At 41.4% G+C, this 25,441-nt stretch overlaps 1 protein-coding gene across 2 annotated transcripts in view; it reads right to left on the minus strand.

Annotated features, from left to right (window-relative positions):
* lcor (ligand dependent nuclear receptor corepressor) overlaps positions 1–25,174 on the minus strand; it is a 135,181-nt gene extending 110,007 nt beyond the window's left edge. Inside the window, exon 1 of one of the 2 annotated variants that reach the window (XM_050044075.1) lies at positions 25,016–25,174. In XM_050044075.1, the coding sequence (XP_049900032.1) occupies positions 25,016–25,106 (91 nt within the window). In that variant the 5' untranslated portion in view covers positions 25,107–25,174. Of the gene's footprint in view, positions 1–25,009 lie in introns of both variants that reach the window. The other variant, XM_050044072.1, reaches the window with a different exon arrangement.
* Positions 25,175–25,441: the final 267 nt, after the last annotated feature.

Raw genomic sequence — 25,441 nt, forward strand, 5'->3', positions numbered from 1 at the left:
GAAATGAAAAAAATTCAAGAGATCCTTCAGCGAGCAGCAGACCCATGACGGCTGATTGATTCCTTTATTCCTGCCTCCGAAAAAGTAGGGCCTGTCGTGACACTGCTTGACATAGTTTTAATAAAATGTCAAAATACTGAAGGCAGAACAAAATTTTTATGGACATGGACGAGTGGAGAAAAGAAGACATGAAGGAAAGAGAAGACGACAAAAAAAGTTGACAGATAAGTGAAAGTGATACCGAAAAATAAAAGAAAAATAAAGAGAAAGATGGAGGGATGAGAAAGAGGAGAGAAAGGATGCAGCAGAGAGGAGGAGATAAAAATACAAGTGACATTTATCCTGACGGTGACGGCAGTGACGGCGGCGGCAGAGCAGCGTTTGTTGCTTGACCTTCAGTTTTATTGCAGTGTGTGTGTGTGTGTGTGTGTGTGTGTGCGCGCGCGCACGCATGCAGCAGCCTGGTGGGCTTGACACCTAACTGAGGGTGACACGGTCACACACAGAGGAGAGCTGAGAGCCCCCAGCTCTGCCAACCAGCCCAGCCCTCACACAACACAGCTGGCCCTGTCACCTCCACTTATCCTGCCTGACTCCAAGTCTGCATGTACAGTAACTGCGTGCGTGTGTGAGTGTGAGTGTGTGTGTGTGTGTGTCCAGGATAGCGCTGGGTAAAAGCCAGATGCAGAGGCTTGTGAGCGTCAAGGTGCATTAAATAATTTTACTGTCCCACTGCACTGTGTAACCATAAATTATCAGCAGGGGTTGCCAGGTTTGTTTTGTTCCATACTGACGACTAATGACCGTCCATAAATCAGAGTTCGTGGTCGAGTTAAAACAAACAAAAAAAAAAAATAGGCCAGAAGATCTTTGTCCACCTTTAAACTTTAGGCTGACAAGACATTAAACATAGTGTTGCACAGCTGGATTGAAGCTTTGGTTGTTTGGAGATAGGGTCAGGATTCAGGTAGCGTTTTATCAAATCTGAACTAGAGCTGAATCAGTCAATTCATCAATTGACTGACAGGAAATTATTATTTTGATCAAGACTCTCAAATGTGAGGATTTGTTTTATAGACGTTTTTACAGCCGGCATCATCAAAAACACGCGTGCACATGATGGCAATGGAAGTGACGTTTTGCCGCAGCCATCCAGACGAGGTTGCAGGCTTTAAACATTGAATTAAAACTGTTACCATCATCATAATGTATGTTTTGTGCTTGGTTAAATCAGCTAGGGTTGTTCTTGACTCAGTGTTATGTCAGTTGAGTCAGATTTAGCTGTTCAATATTTGACTATTCAATCCTTTTTTTCCCATCGCGAGTTTGAGAGTTTGAACTGAGTTCAGCGGGACGTTTGGTGCGACAATCCCCCAATCCCAAATGGATCCCTTACAGTCTCGTTGACTCAAGCCCTAAGCCCTTACAGACCTAGGACCAATTCCATTTCTTCCCCTCAGCCCTTGTCTTGGCCCTTCCCCTTGGTTTTGCGCATTCACATGAGGGGAATGGAATTGGTCCTAGGTCTGTAAGGGCTTAGGGCTTGAGTCAACGAGTCTGTCAGGGATCCATTTGGGATCAGGGGAGTGACACTCACGTAATGAAGTAGCCAAGCAAACTACACTATTGACAAATCAGAAATGTGCAACATTTTTTTGCTGACACTAGATATCAAACAAAAGCCAGAGACTGCACCGTATTCATGAGCCGTCTATTCACCACTTCCAACGTTATCTCAAAACCTGACCAGGCAAGGCCTCTCCTCCTCTGGGCAGCTGCTTGTACCGAAGAATGAACGAATGATCAAACGACTACTCGACTTGAAGGAATCTCAGTCGACTGAGGGGTCTCCAACTGATGATTCCAACTTTTGACTTTGAGGGAGCAGCCCTAAAATCAATATTCCAACAGCGGACTCAAGTTATACAGAATTCCGACAGGATCACAATGGTTTTAGAGCAACCATGTTTCAGTTTAGCGAATGACCATGTTAATTTGGCTCAGATGATTGCGTTGTAGACGCTCGTAGCAACAGAAACTGTTAAAAACATGAAGGTGTCTTTGCCTTCAGCTGGGGAGTCTATGTCATGGTGTTTGACGTTCTGTATGGCCACAGATCATGTTGTTGCAAACAACTGACTCGCATGCTCCTAATTTCTTGCTGGTGTACACGCTACATTTCTCCACCAAATACATGTATATAATGGCCACTAAATATTGGGCCACTTGCTAATGTCTTCTACACATTCAGTAATGACACACAGATCTGAAGGTGGGTCAGTTTGTTTAGGCAGCATTCACAATCTTTAGTGGTTCATGCCCGTATATAGCTTGACAAGGTATTGCACTCCACCACACTTCTGTCTCCATATTGCATGCTCACCCTTGTGTACCTCATCGTTGTTTACAAACTGCAAAAGGATATATGTCATTGTACGTGCAAGTATTTGTGGGGTCTTTGTTGGTCAGACTAAACACTCATTGACTATGGCCACTATCGAGCCAACAGAGAAACACTGGTCGACGCAGGGGGACGGCAGCTTTGAACAAAAGGCTACAGTTCTAATCTTATGCACAGATCGACCACTGAAACTGAGGCAGGGGGCCATTATGTGCGCCCTAGTCTTTCAGTTGCCTCAAGGTGAAGACTCTTGAAAACACAAAAGGCGGTGGCGGAGGAAATTCAGGCCTCTCATCAGCCAAGCGTCACAACTTCACCAAACCCAGATTATTAATCGGCTGCTTTTACAGTGCTGTTTGTGCTTGCAGACAATGAGCAGAACAATAGATGGAATACGGGTGCATCACCATCTCTGATAAAACAGGACAAGAAACGTATGTGAACGTGCACACCTACACATGTGAGCAACTATGAGAGCAGCAGTCAGTCAGGGGGGAGGAAAAAAAGACGACTGGCTGAATGACAGACTGCAGGTTTGTAGACAAAGAAACAGAAATGGTTGGTAAGGTGGGAGTTAAGGTGGGCTGTAGGCGGTGCTGAAGAAATGGCTCAAGTCTGGAGAGAAAATCTGCATCTGAGCTTCAGTGAAGAAGACCACAGGATGTCGTTTACTACTCACTGTGTCTAACGTCATTTTAAACCAAAGCTGTACCATCTACTTTGATAAAGTTTATTTTGTTTTAATGGCATGACTTCCTTACTCTTTTTCACAGGGGGTAAATAAAGCTTTAAAAATTGTCAAACTGTAAACAAATGCCACAAACAACAATGAACTGATCCTTTTCAAGAGGGATTTATAGTTCTGCGTCGAATTGACGTCATAGTCCGACATGCACCTCCCTAGATATGTAACTAGCCTCCACGTTGCGGCAACACAGACCACCTGTTTATTTCTGTAAACTGAAAACCATTTCCCCCAGTAGAAACTAAACTTTTTTATTTACTTTTATTTCACGGATAAGAGACAATAACTTGTGGAGTCAATAGTGTCCGCCAGGAATGAGTCCTTAAATGTGGAATTAAGTTAGCATTTTAGCACTTCCAGTTCCCTTGTCTCGAAGTCAGTGGATTTTATTTTAATGGGTTTTGGTTTAGATGCCTGACATAAGGTTTGTGGTAAACACTAGCTTAAGAGACTTTCACGTTTTCTCTACAACTTAAAAGACGTCAGTAAATACCCCACTCCGGTATTAGAGGAGTAAAGTCTGCTAGCCACTAGGCTAATATATGCAATGTAAAATGTCACTGTTTTATGCTAATAACCTTAGCATGTCTTATTGGTTTGGAAAACATGCCTAATATAAGAACTGTTTTGTGAGTGAACCTTGTGAGTTAATTTTGTAATGTAACCTTTATCAAATGTTGCTCTTAGCGTCATATGAGTAGAAGAAAACTCTGCTAGCCACTATGCTAATTTATGCAATGTAAAATGTCATACAGTTATGCTAATAATGTTAGCATGTCTTTGTGGGGAACACAACTGTTGAATGAACTTATTAACTTAATATTGTTGCTATTAAGCCATGTTTTATGTGTGTTTTGAATCACAAAAACTCAACACAGAGGCATAGAAACCCCACTGCCCACTAGCGTTTTGGAAGCACCGTGGGCCACTGGCGTAGGCAACGGCACAGAGCCCATGCTCAACTATGAATCAGCCCTAACAAATATTGTCAGTGTATGTAAAGCCTGATATATCTTGGAGCTCCACTGCTGTCCACAAGTATTAAAACCACATCACTGAGCCACACTGTTGCACTGGGTGACATCTTCCTTTACTACCATGTACACACACACTGTTTATTTTGGCTCAGTTACACATACACCATCCTGCTGCCACAAATACTCACTGGAGCACCAGATGTGGATTAATCCGCTGCTGAAAATAGTCCTCAGTGAATGCACTATTACATCTTGATTGTCCAGTTGACCGTAAATGAAAGTATATAATAACACCGGCCTTAGCTTTTAAATAATGGACACGAATTGTTTTTTCTATCTGGGCCACAAAGATTAAACTCCTGACCTGCTGCTGGAAGCTGCCGGCAGGCCTCACTTCCTCCTCTTGAACATAATTTAAACATCTCACGCCCCTCCATCTTTGAGTATTTTACAGTGTCCGCTGTTTTATCAAAAACATTATTTTGTGTAGGATTGGTTTGTTTGTCTACTGCCGGCACAATTTCCTTGTCCTCCGGGCTGTGAACACATTTGCTTTCTGATTAAAAAACCTCTCTATTATTTTTACCCAAATCACACAACAAAGAATCGAGCGCTCATTGGCTGCCATGAATCACCTGCTGCGGCCCATAGGGGACATCGGCTGCATTCAAGTGTGTCAACACAACTAATAAAATATGAGCAAGGTGAAAATCAAAACAGGCTTTTTGAAAGTGTCAGGGGCATTTTATGTCCATTAATTTTTAATTACTTTGTTGTTTTATGAATTTTAAAAAGGCTTTTTGCCCCCAAGCCGCCATTAATGTCTGACCCCGGTCACCAAACTGTCAGCTTTGATGTGACTCTTTTTAATTCTTAATAGTTGATTTCTGTTTTATGCATGACCTTGTTTATTATCATACAAAAAAAATCTAAAGCCACCACCAATAACTGCCTGTAGAGGCTTAAATGCTCATTGCACCACAAGACACATGTTTTGGACAGAACAAACAGTAATACTGATGCTGTTGCTTTCCCTAGAAATGTTTCTATTGAGGTTAGTGCCAGATGGAAAGACATGGATTCCTACAAAAGCAAGTTAACAGCATTGGCTGATACAAGTTTCAGCTTATCACAGGGATCCAATTGCCAGAAAAAATATTGGCATTACACGTTTCTGCAAACCACTTCTTTGTGTTATTATGTAGTGGATACCTTGAAGCTTTGTTTGGTTAACTTATGGTTGGGTTTAGGCACAAAACCACTTGGTTATGGTTAGAAAAAAGATCGTGTTTTGGCTTTCAACACCCACGTTTGGTGGCACACAAGCCGCTGGAAGATGCAGCAATGTCCTGCTTTTTTTGTGGCACTATCCCCGGGATATTCCAGCAACAGGTCGCTGAAAAGCAGCTATGTTTGGTGGCTAAAAAAAAACAAAAAAAAAAACACTGGGAACGCAGCGATGACTTGCTGAAAAACAACCATTTTTTTGTTTTGTTTGTTTGTTAGTCTTCAACAGTGGTCTGCAGTAATTTGCAACTTGGCAGCCATCTTGTCTAGGCGTCACACCATCCATCATCCCCTCCACCTTCCGATGACAAAGTAAGCTCATATACTACACCACTTTAGAAACATTGATGTTTGACGTTGACGTTTCAGCCAGTAATTAACAAGAAATGACTTTAGAGGTAAAAAGAAAATCTGAAATTATTTTAATTTCATGGTGTTACGGTTTTAAAAAATGTCTATAATAATCCTAACTCTTTCACTTCGATCTATCCTTGATTTTTTCAAATCAGCCTCAATAAATCCAGCATCAGTCAGACTGTGATGTCTTGTTTACAGGGGATGTTTTGGCCTGATGGCGGCACTAGAGAAGAGTGTAGGAGGTCACCAAAAACATTAGGATTTATCCTCTGGGGATGATGAATATCCACAGCAAGTCTCATGGAAATTTGTCAGATTTCAAAAATGGTTTGCCATAGATATAAGTGCTTTATAGGGGGAATTTGGGCCTCGTGGTGGCACTACAGGACGGTTAGGGTGACACCAAAATCACTGGACATCATCCTTTAACAACCATGGACATCTACGCCAAATATCATGGCGACTGGCCAGCAGCTGATTGGCTTATCTTAAACAGTGTCGCTAGCAGGCGAATATCACTGAAACTTGGAGAAAGCTACATCCATTTCCCTGCCAACACCAAAGGTCTTGGACCAAACAGACGGTGGCCTGTATGTGGAGCTTCTGCCCTGACTGTTGTTTTGTGTGGAAGAATGACAAGGAGGTCAGTCATCCTTGGGCGGAGTGTGTGTGAGTCAGACCCCAACACACCCCGCAGCTTCGGACACCATCACAGGAGACGATCCTCTGTTCTGCTCTTCATACAATGAGGCTGCTGTGTGTTTTCAACAGCGCTGACATCGCACAGACCCCCCCTCTGAGGCTCTTGTGCTGCTGAACGTGGCAGCGACGGCTCTGGAAATGAGCTCATTCTGACACAGCGGAGACGAGGGCTCGCTCACAGCATACAGGTTAAGTTTATTTGCAAAGATAATTAGCAACAGAGAGAGAAAAGGAAAAAGATTGTGAGCTGCGCAGACTGAAAAAGACGCTAAATATAAACAACAACAATGAACAATGAAATGAAGCTGAAAGTGAGACGGCCGCCAGGTTTAAGATAAGATATATAGAGATTCAAGTATCACAGCAGCACAAGACAAAATCAAAGGACATTAAAGACGACCGCCAGGTTTACATCCAAATGTAGCAAAAATCTTAACAGAATTTTTAGAAAATTGGCAAAAGAAAATTTTAATTTATGTGCGTCGTTTCATACGTATCATATCTATGTTTCTAAAGTGACGTGGTATATGAGCTGCCTTTGTCACCAGGAGGTGGAGGGGATGGTGGATGCTGTGTCACCTATGGGAGACGTCTACCAAGCTGCAGGCCACCTTTACAGACCAACAAACAACAAAACCGATGGTGTTTAAGCAACCCGTCGCCATTTTTCTAGCTGCTTTTAAGCCACCAAACATGAGTGTTTTTTAGCCTCCTGTTGTTTTATTACTGTGGATAAGGGCACGGAAGGTGGTTGGTTTTTTTTAACGAGATATCGGTGTGTCAATTTAAAAACTAAAAGATATTTTTGGCAGATATATAGATGAGGACAGGTTGTGTTAGGGGAGTGCATATTTATTTTGTAACACTGGGTGGTACTTGGACTGTGAAGAAACTAGATTTATCACTTCTTTGTTTAATTGGGTGGTAAATAGCCTGAGGATAGTTGTATATTAGTTGTTAATAATTTTGGGAATTTGTTGAAATAATATCAAGTTATAAGAGGAAATGTAAGAAAGGGGTAGGGAGATAAAAGTGTTACTTCTACCTACTCCTTTCAGACACCGTTATCTTTGTTTTGTTTGGTTTTTTATTATTATTTTTGGTTTGAAATAAGGTCATTCGTTCATTCATTCAAAGTTTGAGGTGCACTGGATTGGCAAACTTTTGTGTGTGTCCATTTGTGATCATTCCGGGTCCCCACTCTGACTTCGGACGTCTTTGCTGGTCCCTGAAGGCAGCACAGACAAAAGACTTCATGACTTCTACATTTCCTAAGCAGCAGTTTGTTGAGTTTGAGTCGCAGGATGGAGAATTGAGGATCATCACACTCAAGACTTGCTCTTAATCAGTTTGTGGTCGGATCAATCGGAGCTGATCAAATCAATGGATCAGAGGAGCAACTGCTGCAGAAGCAAGTAAAATTTCTTTTGCTGGTTCGACCCAGCAGTGGACTGTGGGGTGCGTGTTTTCCGTGGGAACACAGCCGATTTCATCTTAAGAAGCTTGGAAAAGAGAAAGAAATCTAAATGTGACGGCGACTGGGCTGTAGGACTTGGTTATCAAGATAAGCAGTACATAGCGCTAAATCAGGTGCAGGTGCCATTAAACCACTGCAGAGGAAGAGGACGCAATGAGATGACGTCACTTAAAGACAGCCGTCAGAAAATAATACAGAAAACTTGATGGATGGATGACATTTGTGTTTGTTTAATGCATTAATGTAAAGAAGATACAGTATTCTCATCACTCAGCTAGCACAGATTCTCTCAGTGTATTTTCATTGCACTTCATCCTATGATGCTTTTCTCAATACATCCACGGTTTAAATTTTCAGCTTTAAAACTGAAGGTTTTTTATGTGCAAACTAAAAAAATACTCTCTCCTCAGTCTCTTTAGCCTTTCCTCCCTGTGCCCAGTTTGACAGGTTGTCATGCGGAGGACGACCAAAACCATAACAACACGTCTGCAGGGATAAAAGCTAACTGAAGCAGATAAAGTGAGCACACACTGCAGGTTCAGGTCCTGCCTTCCTCTTCTAATCCTGTCACACTTGTTTTGATTTTTAACTGAGTCATTTAGCGGATCCTCTTCTCCACAGAGAGTTGGAGCCAATGGACAGGAAGTCATTCAGTGCTCAGACACACCTTCACGGGAGGAATTTGAGACAGAACAGGTGATCTTTGTGTTAACAAATAATCTCTGTGTCCCCCACTGCATATTTCAGTGTCACTGTAACTCATTTTTTGTCTGGCTTTTTTTTCCTTTAATCTGAAACAGGCCCAGTAAGTCTCAGCTCATGCACAAAAGGTTCCGTTTTTTTCCCTTATTCAGAAAATACTAAGCTGTTTACACGGGTAATGATAAGAAATATTCCAGTGATATTTCCATTGACATGCAGCCATGCATACTCAAAGTGACGTGCATAACATGTTGTCTTCACATTAAAATATGAAAAAGTGGAACAGCTGGAGGAGCTTCTTTACATCATCGACATATTCCACCAACTTGTTCAAAAGGGCGCTGTTGCGATATTTGCACACATCCAATGTTTAAAAGTAGGTGTGTTTCTCCGTTCGACCAGAAATGTGGCCTTTTCTTTTGGGCATGCATCTCTACCCCAGCCTCGCAAACCGTTGGCAAGTTGGTTTGTGTACAGCGTCTCCATGACAACGCACAGAGCTGACCGTAAACAGGCAAGAGGCCGTGTGACGCAAACTGTGGTAAAATACCCAATTGAGACGCATGTTCCGAATGTGCTATATACATGCATAAAGAATGCTGACAAGTCTTGAATAATACCGGCATATCCCACATGTCCTGATCAGAAAATGCTACACTCAGGAAATGGCCTAATTCCGAATATCTACGTGAAATACGCTTTTACACACGGTTTTAAATTTAAAATAAAAAAAATAAAAAAATTTGGAATATCAGTGGAACATTAGTGTGCATGTAAACTTAGCCATTGTTGCTGCCTATCCAGGATGTCTTCAGATAATTTTTCTAAATTTTTTTTACAATTGTTTTTCTATTTTTGCAACTTTTTTGTAAAAGAAATCTCGCACATCTGTCCCACAGTTATCTGTTACAATTTTTGTTTTTCTTTGGACTGATGTTCTTGGCACATAATGATTACAATCAAAATTAAAATTAAAGGTGGAATAAAATCAGATTGGTCAGATTCACAGTCTTGTTTAATCAGACAGTTGTCAATTGTTTGTTTGTTTTTAATGCTCGTGTCTAAATTCAGCTTTGTTTGTTAAATTTTTAAAAAGAGATTTAAAGAAAAATGTGCATTTATTAAGATAAGATATTGATGAACTTTAGTTTTAAGCTTATTTATTATATCAGCAATAGTATTTAAAGTCCAAACAATACTCAACATCTGAGTTAAGACGAGGCTAATTAATTTCTAGAAAGCTTTTTTTTCCTTTTATTCATCTACTAATAAATGTCTTAAAAAATAAAAAGTCCTGAGAACATTATAAACCACAGTGTTCCTGTCTGTGAGGCAGCAGCAGAGGATTTACCTGCGTCTCCATGTGCTCCATCTCATGTCCAAGGCCAAATCATAATGAAGTCCCATTCAGTCTTTGAATTGCAAATAATTGCCCATTGTTTCCGAGTCATTTGTTGTGCAAACCTCATCCGTCATGTGTCCTCGCAGGGTTTGTTGTATAAAAGCAACATACCTTCCTAAACACTCCCTCCTCTTACCCTCTCTCTCACCGTCTCTCTATTGTTCCGACTCGTCCATCTGGCTCCCTCTTTGAGGAACTACATTTCCCAGGGTGCACCTGTGGGCAGCAGCAGGAGCAGTCGCTTGGCACGCTGCCATGCCCAGTGGGTACAGAGTCTTTAAACAAACAAGCACAGATTACACCCCGTCGACACACACACGCTGCCCTCACCTCAAAGCACTGCTCAACAACCAGAACAAATGATTCACACTCACTTTAGAAACTCTGCTGCTGCTGCTGGCACTTTGCTTGATCTTGATCATTTGAATTTACACATACTTCATTTTATCCTCATTATACATTTAATCTGTTGAATTTGTGTCTTCTTCAAGTGTTTATATATTTTCCTATTGTCTTATAAAAACTTTAAGATGCTGAACGTAATTCTGGAGAAAGACGGTTGATTACTGAGTTTAATTCGCTGGTCGTCAAATACCGAAACTTTGAGTTGGTGGTTCGGTCCGACTTCCAACCCAAAGCGTATTTGACACCCTGAGAATGAGACATCGATTCTCCAGAATTACATACAGCGACTTTAAAGTGAGACTTTTGAAGATGAAATAATGCATTCTTCTTCTTACAAATAAAAAGCTGCTGAATCTATAAGCAAGACCAAGACCAAGCACAGAACCTGGGGGGACAGAGCCTTCTCTGTTGCTGCCCCCACCCTCTGGAACTCCCTCCCAAAACTCATCCGTGACTGCACTGACCTCCCATCATTCAAATCACTACTCAAAACTCACCTGTTCCGTTCTGCTTTTAATGTTCAGCTACTTTTATTCATTTACTTATTTCCTTGTTTTTTCACTCCCATTACTATTCCTCTTTGTCTTCGATGTCTTTGCTGATAATTGTTGTTTTATTTGATGTGTTTGAACTGTCTCTGTAAAGTGACTTTGAGAACTTTGAAAAGCGCTTTTTAAATAAAATGTATTATTATTATTTGTATTAATAAAACGCACCATTGACTTGGTCTGGTATGACCAGTAATTTATGGTGGCTCATGTTTGCATGTTCTACACTTGTGGTACTGGTGCTGTCGGAAGGTGATCTGCGTGGGGACATTACAAAACATACTAAAACTAAAATGGCCAGAATGCATCCCACTTGTTACCTCGCCATCCCCGGGTCTGAACCCAAACACTGTCACATCCAGACCCAGACCCTTTAACCAATAAATCATTGAGAATTCTCACATTTTGACGGAGCATTTCTACTTTAACCAGCGCAGCATTTGTAGCACTCGTTGAGCAAACAGGAAACTCACAGACCAGCTGCATGTGTTAAATCATATCATGTAAGGCTAACCAGCCAATCAGAACTGTGCCTTCAGATAAACACTGTAACTTAACACAGGTGAGATGCACACACACACACACACACACACACACACAAGCAGGGGAGAGACGAGAGACAACAGTCTCAAAAATGAGTCAGCAAAAAGTACTTTTGCATGGAGTGTTCTGAAGAGACAAAAGTAGACAGCGAAACACAGCTTTTAATCAAGAGAGGACAGACTATTCCATGTTCTTTGTTCCCATGAGTAGTTCTAAACCAGTGCGTCTCATCATATGTTCCAAGACCACAGCCATTATTAGAAGCGGCAGAGTGAAGCACCATTACGAGACAAAGCACAGAGCTTCTTTTGATCTTTTGAACAGTCAAATCCGAACAGAGGACGAAATAACAGATTTCATATGGCAGTGAATCTTAGAACAAGTTCGACATTAGACGCAGGAGTGGGGTGGGGCCTATCCCAACCTGTTAAAAATCGCCAAATCGCCTACAGGGCTACATTAGTTTATCAACAGCAGACGTTATAATAGTAGTATGTGTATGACTGTTATCTCATATGTGACGGAATCAAAAGATCAAAAAATTTACACATTTAAAGAATTTTAGACTTTGTCATAAAAAAAAATTTAAAACTCAAGCTCCTTTCCCACTGGACAAAAAACTCACTAACGCCGGCTTCTGTATTAAATGTAAATGGTTGCAATAACATTAACGCAGTAGTCACGGGTATTATCGGCTCCAGCTGCCCACGCGAACATGCTATTTTTAGTCCCTTTGCCAGTGCTGTGCAATAGGGCTGCAACGATTAGTCGACTAATTGATGACTATTTTAGTAGTCGACTGATCGGTTTGAGTCATTTTTCATAGGAAAGTACTATAAAAGTACCCAAAATACTCTTACTGCAGCTTCTTACGTTTAAATATTGGCAGCTTTACACACTCTCCCATGACAGTGAACTAAAACCCTTTGGCGTGAGTACGAAACAAGACATTAGATGACATAATTTTGGGGTTTGGGAGAGACAGACCGACATTTTTCAACATTTTAATACATTTCTCGATAAAACAATTAGTAGAATAATCGAAGAAATAATCAGCAGATTAGTCGTCAATGAAAATAATCAACCGGCCACTACAAAAAAAACATCCATCTCCATTCAAACAGCGATTGAACTTTATTAAAATTTATCCTCTTTTTTAGCAAACAACCAAAATGTATTCCCCTTGTTAACCTGCCATGCCCCGGGTCTGAACCCAAACGCCATCCTATCCTAATCCAGACCTTTAACCAATAAACCATTTCGAATTCTGACATTTTGACAGTGCATTTATACTGTATACATAACAGATAAACAAAAAGAAGTAACCACCATAACATTTTCACTGGCCTCCATGCTGCTTTTCACTGTTTACTAACCCATTTTCTGACATTTCTGACACACCAGAACAAACAAACAGGAAGGCAATGAGAAAACAGTCCATCTCTTGTTTTTAAAGTTGTTTGAAAACCCCCCCCACACACACGCTAATTTTGGAGGACATGGTCTTCTTGATTTTGGTGACACCACTGGAGATGAGCGTTAACAACATGCTGCAGCTTCTTTTTCTTTCCCTTTTTATGCTCATTTCAAACAAACTATATTTCTATATTAATAGGGCTGATTATTTACTTGATGAATCATGTCGTCTATAAAACGTAAGAAACCAACATACAATATAACGATCATCCAATTAGTTGCTGATCTTTTTGTTTCCTGATTAATTAATTAACTGACAAATCGCGCAGCTCTAGTGTATAAACATCAGTGCATCACTTCCTGCTGCAGTCGAGGAGTTTGTGTAAACCTAATTTTATATGAGTCAGCGAACAACACGACAGACATTCATTCATAAGACAAAGTTGCAGATTATTTCTTTAATGACTCGGAGCAGACGCTTTCAGTTAACCGCGGACTGTCCCTTTAACTCTGAACCGTGACAGCTTAACACTGCTTAACCGACTGCTAGGCTCCATTATTATCTCATTAGCCGGTTCCTCTTGTTCAGGAGTACCGAGGTGCTACTTAAGTATTAATTCATTGTTAATGACAGTCTGAATGACACACAGTTTTATTTTAATTCCATTAAGAGCGAATTCTCAGGGAGACGCAGAGATTTGAGACTTCCCTCATTATAATAATAAGGCATAATAATAAGGCATTCCCTGAAGATTAATCATCACAACTACGTGATTAATCACAAGTTTCACACGGCTCTGAGAAGAAGTGAACAAAATGTCCTCGCTTTCCAAAAATGTCCTCAATTTCAACACCTAAGAGAGGTCCTTACAAAGGCAGAAGTACAAGAGCACACACACACACACACACACTCAGGCTCCTCCATGCCATTGATCAAATACTCTGAAAAGCAAATTGCTCAAATATGACCTTCCACACAAAAGCAGCCATTATGGAAGAATAAGGAGGAATTCACTAAAGGCGGGTCCAAGTAAACATTCCTGCTGCTCTAAAGCCTTGACACCTCTCTCCACCACTGTGCGCCGCGTGTGTGTGTGTGTGTGTGTGTGTGTGTGTGTGTGTACTCCAAACACAAACTCCATACCGTGCATGAGCCCACATGGCGTCAGTGTCCAAAGAACTGTACCGAGGAGGTCGGGTAGCTCACATAACAAAAGGAACTCAAACACACAAACACACACAATGGAACGCTTACATAAATTTTGGTTTGAGCCGGGGACGCTGTGTACAAAGTTTAGTTTAAGGAAATGGAGGACTTTGGTCGCTGGTGAGACCCAAGGAAAGAAAAGAGAGAGAGGGAGACAGGAAGCTGAAGTGTTGTTTTGTCCAAAACTTCAGATAGATCTCAGATTTCTGACAAACAATTAACATGCACAATTTAAAACCTAAATTTGTGGATACTTATATTGGATTGACAAATTCCACATTTTATACATCTGTTAATATTCAGTATATTTTATCTTTTATACATTAATGTTGCGAGAAGATACAAAATAATGACAGAAAGGGCACAGACTCAAAAGGAAAAGTGTTTTATAAGACTCTTCAGAATGTGACATCAAATCTCACGCTGTTACAGAACAGACATTACTAAGATAGATAAATAACATACCCAAATAAAAAAAAGAGATCTGGTTCTGCTTTTTGGGGACATAAGTGACTTTATCAACACTGCAAACATAAAAGAAGACTGGGCCGTTATCAGAGGGTGATTTCATGCTGCTACTTCACTGGCAGAAGTCAAATATCAACCAGTAAACTGATAAACAGTCCATCTATAGCATCTATATCATGTTTTTATTTATTTATGAGCTGAATATTGGCCTCTCTGCGCTGCTTTTCTTTCTGCCGGGTTCTGATTCACCAAAAGATAAATTCAGGGGAATGATTTCGATATCATTTATTGTTGTGACTCGCAATATCCTGCAGGATAATGAGGAGGATCTCCACACAGGGCTGGGTCACGTGTACACTGTGAAGGTGGGTGTCTGAGTATAATTACTGAGACTTGCATAGAGTTTCATAACCATGATAACTGCCACGGGACCAAACTGCATCTTTTGTTTTTTGCCTTTTAAAAATGATTAAACAGAATTAAAGGCCTTTCAAACTGTTCTGGAGATCCTTGGATGCCTGACAACAAAACATGAAAAACACGGCCATGAAGAACAGAACTGGGGCTTTTTGTTTTTGTTGCTGATTAATGCACTGAATTGTCTTGATCAAGCAATTAATTGTTTGGCCTATAAAATGCCGGAAACTAGTAAAAAAAAATATATTGTGAAACACAAGCAGCAAAAGTTTAAAGCTGCTTTTTCTGTCCAAGCATTTATGCTCAACCTTAGTTACATATACAGACACAGACAGAGCCTACTGTCCGTACTCTGCGTTCATTTCATCCATATTTGTACACAAATTCTAAAGGCTTACGGATATGCACGAAACAGAGCAGTACCACCAGAGATCATGGAGGCAGTGTAGTGCAGTTCAAACAAGATACGACCGTAGGAGACAACAAAGACATTTTAAAAAATGGCAAAACGAAACAAATTGGTAATATAGTGAAAACAAGGCTCTGTCCACATGTCGTGATGTATCTAATGGCCGAACAGACCATCATGTCTATAGTAGTGTATCGCTGATCGATTCTGACTGGATTGTAAGTGATTCGCGAACATGTCAAGTTTGTAAAAAACACTTAATTTTCAAGTAGTGCGAACATGTCAAGTTTGTAAAAAACACTTAATTTTCAAGTAGTACAGTGAATTTCCGGCACAGAACGGACGGCTACTTGACAGACAGCAAACTAGCATGACAAAACAGCCAAACGCAAGTATGACGCTCAGTGTTTTAACATGTGTGTACCTTGAACTAACAACTAAGGAGAAATCTGGACCTCGTCGCTGGACCAGCTGGGAACCACTGCATTAAAATGTTCGTTATTACAAACTCCTCCACCGTCGCCTCGTTTGTCTGGTCAGAAACTTTTGACTCTGCCATCTAGTGGATGCATCCATGCCATGTTATAAAGGACGTGAAAGAATAGGGGCAGTGACGTTGACTACGTTTCAAATGGATGTATCGAATTTCGGACATAAAGAGAGTTTAAATGATCCTTAAGAGTCTAAAACCGCACAATATTCCATTTATTACGGAGGAAAGCAGAAATTGACACTGGAAAAGCTAAAACCAGTTGTTTTTCGCTATTTTTGCTTAAAGGAATACTTCTGTGAAATGACCAAATCAATTACTCACCATAAATTACGTCGAATTTGAGAAGAAAACATTCTTCCCCCGCATGTCTTCACAGTGAACGAAGAGCGAAGAGACAAAGAAAGTTCTTGATGAATTGCACTAAAACAGGTCACCATCTAACAACAGCAAAACTATGTCAAAGCAGCCGTTTACAAACTCTCACATAACTCCTGCAGTATAATCCAAGTCTCATTTGTCCAGCTGTATGCTCAGAGCTTTCCAAACACGCGCATTTTTGTTGCCAATTAAATCACGTCAGCGTACGCGTCACACACTTGGGCAAGCACATGCGTTTGAACGCTGCTCGTGCATTTGATTGAGGGGAGTTCAAACACACTGGCTACTCGTCCATGCATGAGACTGTTTGTGCAGAAGTGAGGAAGGTTTTAGACAAAATGCCTGTGTTTATGAAGTACAAGGCATATGACTGAATAAAAGACATTTGGAATATACTGTATATATACAGTTTTGCTGGTTGTTAAACATGACCCACTTTTATTGCAATTCATAAATTTTTTTTGGATCCTTCATTCATCGTGGAGGCATGCAAATGAAAAAGCAAAGACAAATTGTTCCCGAATTCAAAGTCACACGGGTGAGTTAAGTGATATATAAATGATAATTTGGGGGTGACGTATTCCTTCGCAACAAACTTTATCTGGTAATTTAAATGGTTGCAAACTAACGTTCTGCTGATTGTCTCATGACGTATTAACAGTTTCACCTCTGAATGACACCAACTGAAGACGACGAAGCAGAACTTGGACCAGTTTTAGTTTCTAAACTTTAACAACAAACTTTGGGCCTCTCATGTGGTTTCAAGACTCTCATACATTTCTCTTGAAGATGCTCCAACACTCAACAACAATAATTAAAAGCTTCCCGTTCCCAACAGATACACCAGAAAGGTCCCCGGGGAGGAAAACTGCGTAACACTGGCAAAACAAAATAAAATACAACAAAGAAGTAGCTTTATATATAAGATTAAAAAAGAAGCATAACAACAACCACAACAAAAACGGGCCTTTTTAGGAAGTCAGCTGCCTTCCTCCTCTCGGGGGACTCAAAAATAGTTTGTTCTTTTAAAGCTGTCACACTCTGCTGTTTTAACAGGCTGAATAAAAAAGGGTTATTTTCTGAAACATTTGACTAGTTTCTCAACAGCCGGCAAAAACAAGATGAAATGGTTTACTCCTCAGAAACAAATTCAGGCTCGGAGGATAAAAGAAGCAGGCGTGAAACCGGAGCGACGGCAGTTTGAATCCTTCTGGCAGTTTAGATAAAGGTGTGTTAGCGCGTTTGAACGCGAGTCAGGACGTCACTGCAAAAGAGCACAGCGCTCAGTGGACGTTTTCTGGATAAATAAAATGGTTCACACACACACACACAGACACACACACAGACACGCACACCTTCTGTCGACATTCACTCAGTGCCAGTGGTGTATTTTGCTTTTCCACAGATTGCAGTCAACCCCCCCTACCCCAAAGAGAGCAGCCCTCCTCCCACGGGGCTCCTGGTTGGCATGGATCGGCCCCCGAGATAGCTCCACACACACACTTTCACACACATTACTGTCGAGCAGGGGGTGTGTGTGTGTGCATGCATGTGTAATGAAGAGGGTACGCGGTGATTTACAGTGTTGGCACCCGGTCCAGTCAAATGGGTGGATCGTTGCCACTCTCCCCACCAGCTCCCGATAAATGTGCCATGTTTTGTTTTCCTTTTCAAAAAGCCCATGAAAAGAATTAGCAAGATGAGAAAGTGGCAGGCAGATCTCTCGGGGCGTCCATCTGTCCATTACTGAAATAAAAGCCGTCCGCTTAGAGAGGGAGGCGTGGCGGAGGGACGGAGGGATTTTGTTGACTTGATAAGACGAGGATTTGACTTTGAGTACAGTGGGTAATCGAGGGACTGGATAGATGGATGGATAGAAATAAAACGTAATCGGGAAGATCTTGTTCAGTTAATGGCACACTGAAGCAAAAACGGATGATCTTGCACATCACGATTTAAACATGAGATACAGGAGGAGACATTTGCTGTCTTTACAGACCCTGCACACGCTCACTTATCCTCTTGCAAAATCAGCAACTCATTCATTGATCAGCCGCAGAGGAAAGGAAATAAACCCAAAACAAGACAAGTGATCATGTGACAGTGATAATTGTTAACTACAGCGATGCAACAATGAATCGATTAATCGCTTAGTTGATCAACAGCAGCAATTCTGATTGTCATTTTTTAGGGAACAAATGCCAAACTTCTCTCATCTAAATGTGGTTTCCTTGTTCTTCTATATCTTTAGGACTTCTGGTCAACCAGAATGAGACATCTAGTGACAGAAGCTGGGCTCTGGAAAATTCAATTTTCACACATTTAATAGATTAAGCGAGAAAACAATCTGCAGATTAATCGATCATGAAAAGAGTTGTTAGTTGCTGTCTTTATTTCAGCCTGTATACACTGTGGCAACTAAAGATGAGGCAGCTCGTCAGCTTGTTACAACAAATGTCCGTTTGTATGTTAAAAGATGACTGTTTTGATTTTATTTATTTTTTTGCCTTTATTGGCAGAAAGTTTGATTTTCACAGACTTCTCTCTGGGGCAGCTTCTCTGGAGGTAAACAGAATCTCAGAGTCAAACTTCACTTTAAGTAACATTAGACTGGAGTCCAGAGAAGGGAGCTGATGAGCTGGCTACATGTTAAGAAAGAGTACTGTGTAATCTTCTCTACGCTGCCATTTCAGCAGGGTCTCTAATGTATCTCAAGAAACTTGAAAGAAAAATGCTGCCTGGATTATGTTCAGAGATTTTTCTTTGAGTTAATGAAACACGACATTTATGACATACAAATAGCAGGACTGTGACACCAGAATCCCCAGTTTGTGTCCAGACTTCTGTCTGTGGTAAAGTTTAGGCAACAAAAGCTTGTAAGTTCAGTTAAATGTTAATTTTAAAAAAAAAAGGTAGTAAAAAAAACAATGCTGTCGTCATTATGAGTGGAGAGTGTATTGCAAGATCGTCTAGAAAACACATGAAATACTTTGCTAGTGAACATTTTGCTGATATTTTCAGTATTAACATTTTTGCCTTTTGCCAGGTATGTTAATCATGGATGTATAAAGAGAACTGGATGCAGCATTGGAGGCGGGGCCCCATTGATTCTGAGGAAAGTTACTCAGTGGTGCAAGAAGCCAAGAAACTTCAACTACCATAAATAAATTACCCCGATGATTGGCACTGCTATGCTCCCATAGAGCAGGCATACTACAGACTTCCGCCGGCCGTGATGCTAACTTCCAGTTTAGTGCTCCGCTAACTTAAACAGGGATAAAGTTATGTAATCTTGCAGCTCTTCTAGACTTAAGACAAATTCTGATAGTGAAACAGCTCCATCCACTGATTTACTGACATCTTGTTTTACAGTCTGTGGGAAAAAGTCTTTTGGTCCAAATGACATCACGTGACAAACTCAGAAGTCATGGCCTCACCTTAAAAAGCAACATTTCTTCAACATCCTTCAAAATGTATTTGCTGTTAAATTAGTTGTATATATACATATTTTTTTGGAAACAGGGCTGAATGACGGTTAAATAAACTATAAATAAAACAGTAATCTGACTTATTGAAAGAGAGCCATACCAAGTTAGGTAGGCTAGGCTAGGCTTGGCTAGCTATCGGGCATTGCAGAGCTTCCGAGTTCAAACTAGCTGGTTAGCATGCAAAGCATACAATATCATCTGTATCAACTTTTTAAGCTACGAATGTCCCCTGTCTGACTTGACGCTAACGAATGGTTAATTAATTTAATTCTATATCATAAAGTTGATATGGTGCTAAAGTCATTTTGGGGAAAATTCCATTGATAAATTGCTGAAATAAACAATTGGAAATGTTTGTTTTTGACTAACAAGTGGAAGAAAATGCTGGACAAATAAAGGTACTTCATCACATTCAGTCATGCTCACAACTTCCAACATTGTCCAAAATGCCTTAATACAGCCACAGATATTAAAGGGAAAACATTATCAGTGGAAACAATATGGCAAAACCAATTTATAGGGTCTCATGATACACAAATAATCGCATGGCGTGAGTCTTGGACTGCTGTTGGTAAAGGCACAAAACAGAACAGCTAGAACAGTCTGGAAAGTTCAGAAAATGACATCACTTTACTGTACTGCAGCCAAAACCAGGTAAAGACAACACTTACGATATCCAAAATCTAAGACGATATCTGACACAATATCAATACATTGCCCAGCCGAATCACAAACCGTTGAAACAAGCAGATGGAAATGCCTGGTTTGATAACAGAGGTGAATTAAATACCTGAAAAAATCAAAGTACTTCATCACATTCATACAGAATTCCACTATTACCACTGGCGGTCATGCTCACAATTTACAACTTTGTCCAAAATGCCTTCACAAAGCCAAAGATTCAGAAGGGAAACTTATCTCAAATGGCAAAACTAACTTCAGCTGTCCCATGATGTATCAACATATTGCCCAAACCTGATTGATATGAATCTTGGACTGCTGGTCTTGAGGGGCCCCAAAATATTTCGCCAGTGGTTGGAATAAGTCGACCACATCGAGGACTTTAGTGACAAAGAACACACTGTGGCCGAGGGCTTTCAGCTCAACCGGTGGCATTATTACTGTGTTTGGAGAGGCTCTGGCTGCGAGAAGAGTTGAAAGTAAAAAAGCAATCTGCTACTCAGACTCACACCTCTCTCGCTCCCTCACAGTCTGTCTCTCTCCAGCACTGCCACAACCTTTCAGCAATCAAATTAGCTGCACTCTCTTCCCCAGAATATGTGCCAAAGGAATCAGCAGTTGGGCTATAATTGCTACCAACTAATAATGTTAACCTTTCTATGGCATATAGGCCCTACTTTATTATCACCACAGCACAGGGCAAGAAGATGAGTCTGGCGGTGTCGACAGGCTGCATCCTCTCACATCACTGTAATAAAATGGAAGATCTCCACCTTTGTTACCTTTTTAAACCAAATGTCTCAAACACAAGGATTACTATTAATAACAAGGCTGTTTAACAAAAGGTATGGCTCATGGCAGAGTGTGATTTCATTTTCATGCCAGCATACAGTACATCTTTCTGTTGGAATAAAAATAGTTTTTTCTTTTGTTCTTACACTGTGGTCTTTCTTGGTTTGGAGGATTCTCAGATCAGTAGTTTCAAGAACTGTTTTTAATCGTGTGCCTTTTTGCATTTGACAAAAACTTTATTTATTAGTCTATTTCAGGGATGTTTCTAGACTCACTGACTAGTTTAAAAGTAAGAAAACATTCAGCAAACGGGCAAAATGAAGCACAATTTCATCTCTGAGGTTATAAATAAACCGTGTCCAAAAAAATGCGTACATCGTTTGAGCCATTTGAAATCATTAATTGCATTTTCTTTTTATAAACAAAACATATTTTAAATGCCGCTGAAATGTGTGGCACTTTGCACTGTGCATTACACACATTGCACATTGGTCTACGAAACATGACAACGACTCACTAAATGAAAGTTAACAAATAACATCTGCTGAAGATATTATTTAGGGAGCATATCTGATTTTTACAGCGGCATTTTCAGAGGGTGAACATAATCACACAAATTAATATTCTTAATAATAGGCTTAACCTGTGCTGACTAGTGAGGGTAGCAACATTTAATCAACTGGTCGACTAGTTACACACATCCCGAGTCTATTTTTGATCATTTAAAGACATTTTTCAAGCAAAAATGCCAGACTTTCCCTGGTTACGGCTTTTCAATTTTTAGGATGTGCTGCTACTTCTTCGTCCAGCCCAACTGGGCACTGTTGGCACTGCACATTTCCGCAAACCAAGATTATGTTATATTTGTACACCATTTTGTGGCGTACACATTGAAACTTCTCAAACACGCTGTGGTGAATGTGTGGTTGGGTTTAGGCAAAAAAATACTTATGTTTTGTTTTGGCGTTAAACACTCAGGTTAGGTGGCGCAAAAGCTGCTGGACAAGCAGGGAGGGGACTGTGAAAATGCCCCAGGTTCAATGGCCTAAACACTGCTGGGAAATGGCGTGACGTGTCCGTTAAAATCAACTGTTTTACAGTGATCTGCAGCTTGGCAGGCTTCTTGCCTAGGTGTCGCAACACCCACCGTCCCCTCCACCTCCTGATGAGAGGGTCCGCTAATATACTCTCACTTTAGAAAGATTGATATGAAATGTAAAAGTACAAATGTAACGTATTTGTGGTTTGCAGAAATGTAAATGCCAAAAACAAAATATCCCAAACTCATAAAATAGCCCAGTTTTAATTAAATCAATGTCAAAACTAACTGCAACATTTGCACGCTGTCAACGTTTCAAAGTTTCCCTTTAACGTCTCGCAGCACTTTTGGAAACAAATTCTCCAGCTGATCAGAAGACAAACGTATCTCATGATGTTCCAGTTTCTCACAGTTCCAGAGCTGATTAGCCTTCAAACAAATAAACATGTCAGACTTCAATCTGAGCGCTGATAGCTGCTGCTGCGCTCGGCCCTAAAACTCGTCACGCATAGCAAACCAATGACTGTCAACAACCAGAAATGAAGAAATATGCCAAACTAATACACGGCCTGTGTACACACACACACACACACACACACACACACACACACACACACACACTGAGCACCCCATATAAAGCTAAAACAAGCTGTAACATCCAACTGTGAGTTCATTATTCTGCTTTGTGGTATTAGCATCCCCTGTGGTATCATTGTGATATAGATTCGAGGTGCACAATAGTGAGCTCACAGTATGTTTATCATGCTTGTGGTATCTCTATTGACTTTGGTATTATTATTATAGTATTTCTATAGGGATTTATAGTCTTACTCAGATATCTGAATAACATCCTTCCCGTGTTTATTACAGCCCTACATGCAGCTTTCTTTCATTACAGGGTAACTATGACCCTCCAAATGTTACACTTTTAAAAAGGGACCAACCCACCATCCTCTGCTGCTTTTAACTCCCACCCAGTGACCCACTAAATCATTAAAACTGCACTAATTAGACTATAAATGAAGGCAAAAGCAGGGCACAAAGCAGGCAGCGCCTTCACTATTAACATGTGAAGATTGAAAATAGGTTAAAGCTCACTTTTGTTGAGTAAAAACATATTTCACGTGTAATAATCTCAATGAAAAATCCCACCCAAACTGATGTGAGACAAATAAAAAGGATGAAAAGCCTTTTGTTTACACTGCTGATTGTGATTTCTTTAGGCTTTATTCTGGAGGTCAGAGATTAACCAACCATTTAATTTAACACTACATCCCCTCATTAGAAGGTTTTCTTACTAAAAAGCCCCGCTAGCCTGCTCGGAATCAGGCCATGTGAGTTATTATGAAGCGGTCGGATGGGTAAGTAGGTGACAGGTCAACATCTGGACACAGAAGTGCATCCAAAAACAAGTGGAGCCGCAACACCCCGACTCTGCTGCTGCTGCTGCGGAGGTGGTGGTGCTTTATACCGCCGATAAAAGCCAGATTACGAGCCGGGCGGAGAGCCGAGGAAACCCGGAGAGGTTAGGAGATCAGAGGCGAAGAGTGGATGATAATCTTGCCATAACACCGGGATAGGTCGATGTAACCGGATTAAACTGAGCTAATGAAATACACCAGAAATGGAGGATTGGTTGTGGCTGAGGAGGAGGAGGAGGAGGAGGAAGAGGAGGAGGGGTTGGTGAGATGTATGGATGAAAAAAAATCCAAAATAAAAACCGAGAAAAACTAATGACAAAAGCAGGGAGAGGTCAACAACTGAATTTCCATCAAGTCTATATAAGAAGACAAAGACTGACACATGTCATGGCCGCTGCTGTTATCTGACCCCGCGTGTCTCAACTGTACTCACATCATTTAAAATAATCATAAATATGTTTATGCAAACTGAGCCGGACAAATCTGCACAGCAGAGTTCCCCACCGCATCCAGGAGCGCCGTTTCAACAAGTACCAGTCCCGGTTTCCATGCGAGCACAGAGGCGTTTCTTCCTGCCGACCCCCCGCCTTTACCTTCCCCCTAAAATACAAAATTATTTCCACTGACATTTCCCCCAATGCAGCAATGCGCGCTCCCAAAAGCTGATTTCCAGGGAAGTGGAGAGGAGGAGGAGGCGGAGAAGGTGGGGGTGTCATGTTTGGAGACCGAGAGCGCGCACCGCCCTCCCTCCCTCCCCCCACCAAAAACTCAACCCGGGGGCGCGCACGCGGACACGAGCCGGCCTATAGCGGGGAAGCCGATTGGCCGAAGCGCAGCTCCATCTGCACACGTGACTTGCCCTGCTCACAATAAATAAACAGCTATGGAATAATGTATAAAAATACCGCCGTGGCTCCAAAGCGCCAACACTTTAAATAAAACAACACTCAGCAGACACACAGGTGACACACACAAAGTGCGCAGGTGAGACACCTGTCAGCACGCGCGACACCAGCCCGAAAACTTAGGGCTGAATATTTTTGGATATGTCCGGTGGGAGGCAGGCGGCGCCAGGCAGCAGCCGTGCGTAACAAAAAATGACAGCTTCATGTAAAGCCTATAGGCTCTCCAGTGGACATTACAGCCGCGGCTCTTTCCACTACAGAAAAACAAACGCAAACACACAGTTACCGGCACCCACGGGCCGCCCGGACCGCGCCACACTCACTCACACACAATGCAAAGCGAGCTTACCTACACAGTGAATGAGTTTGTGCCTCCAAGAGTCAAGTTCCTGCCGAAAGCCGCGCCTCTCTACCGTGCATTGCTGCCTTTTGCACAGACTCGCCATTTTCTATCGGCCCCTCCCGTGGGCGCGCACATACTGCTGGGTGCTTCCCTGCGCGCACGTCACCGGTGGTTTTTATTCTAGGGCTGGGTGGAGTGAGATATGAGGGGGACGGGGCTGCAGCATCCCCCTTTCTATAGCGCTCATTTGTCCCACCCACCAAAAGCGCCCCCTCCTCCCCTCCACCCCTCCCAGCAGCATCTCTGCGCGAGGATGTGCTGTCATTGGTCGCTTAATGGGATGTTTGTCTGTTTTAATGTTGTGTAGGGTACAGCACATGGCGCCTGTGCTCCAAATTTGCCATGGCTTAAAGCTATGTGTGTCAAAGGGCGCGGGTG

The sequence above is a fragment of the Epinephelus moara genome, chromosome 5 (genome assembly GCF_006386435.1).
Source record: "Epinephelus moara isolate mb chromosome 5, YSFRI_EMoa_1.0, whole genome shotgun sequence".
NCBI lineage: Eukaryota > Metazoa > Chordata > Actinopteri > Perciformes > Serranidae > Epinephelus > Epinephelus moara.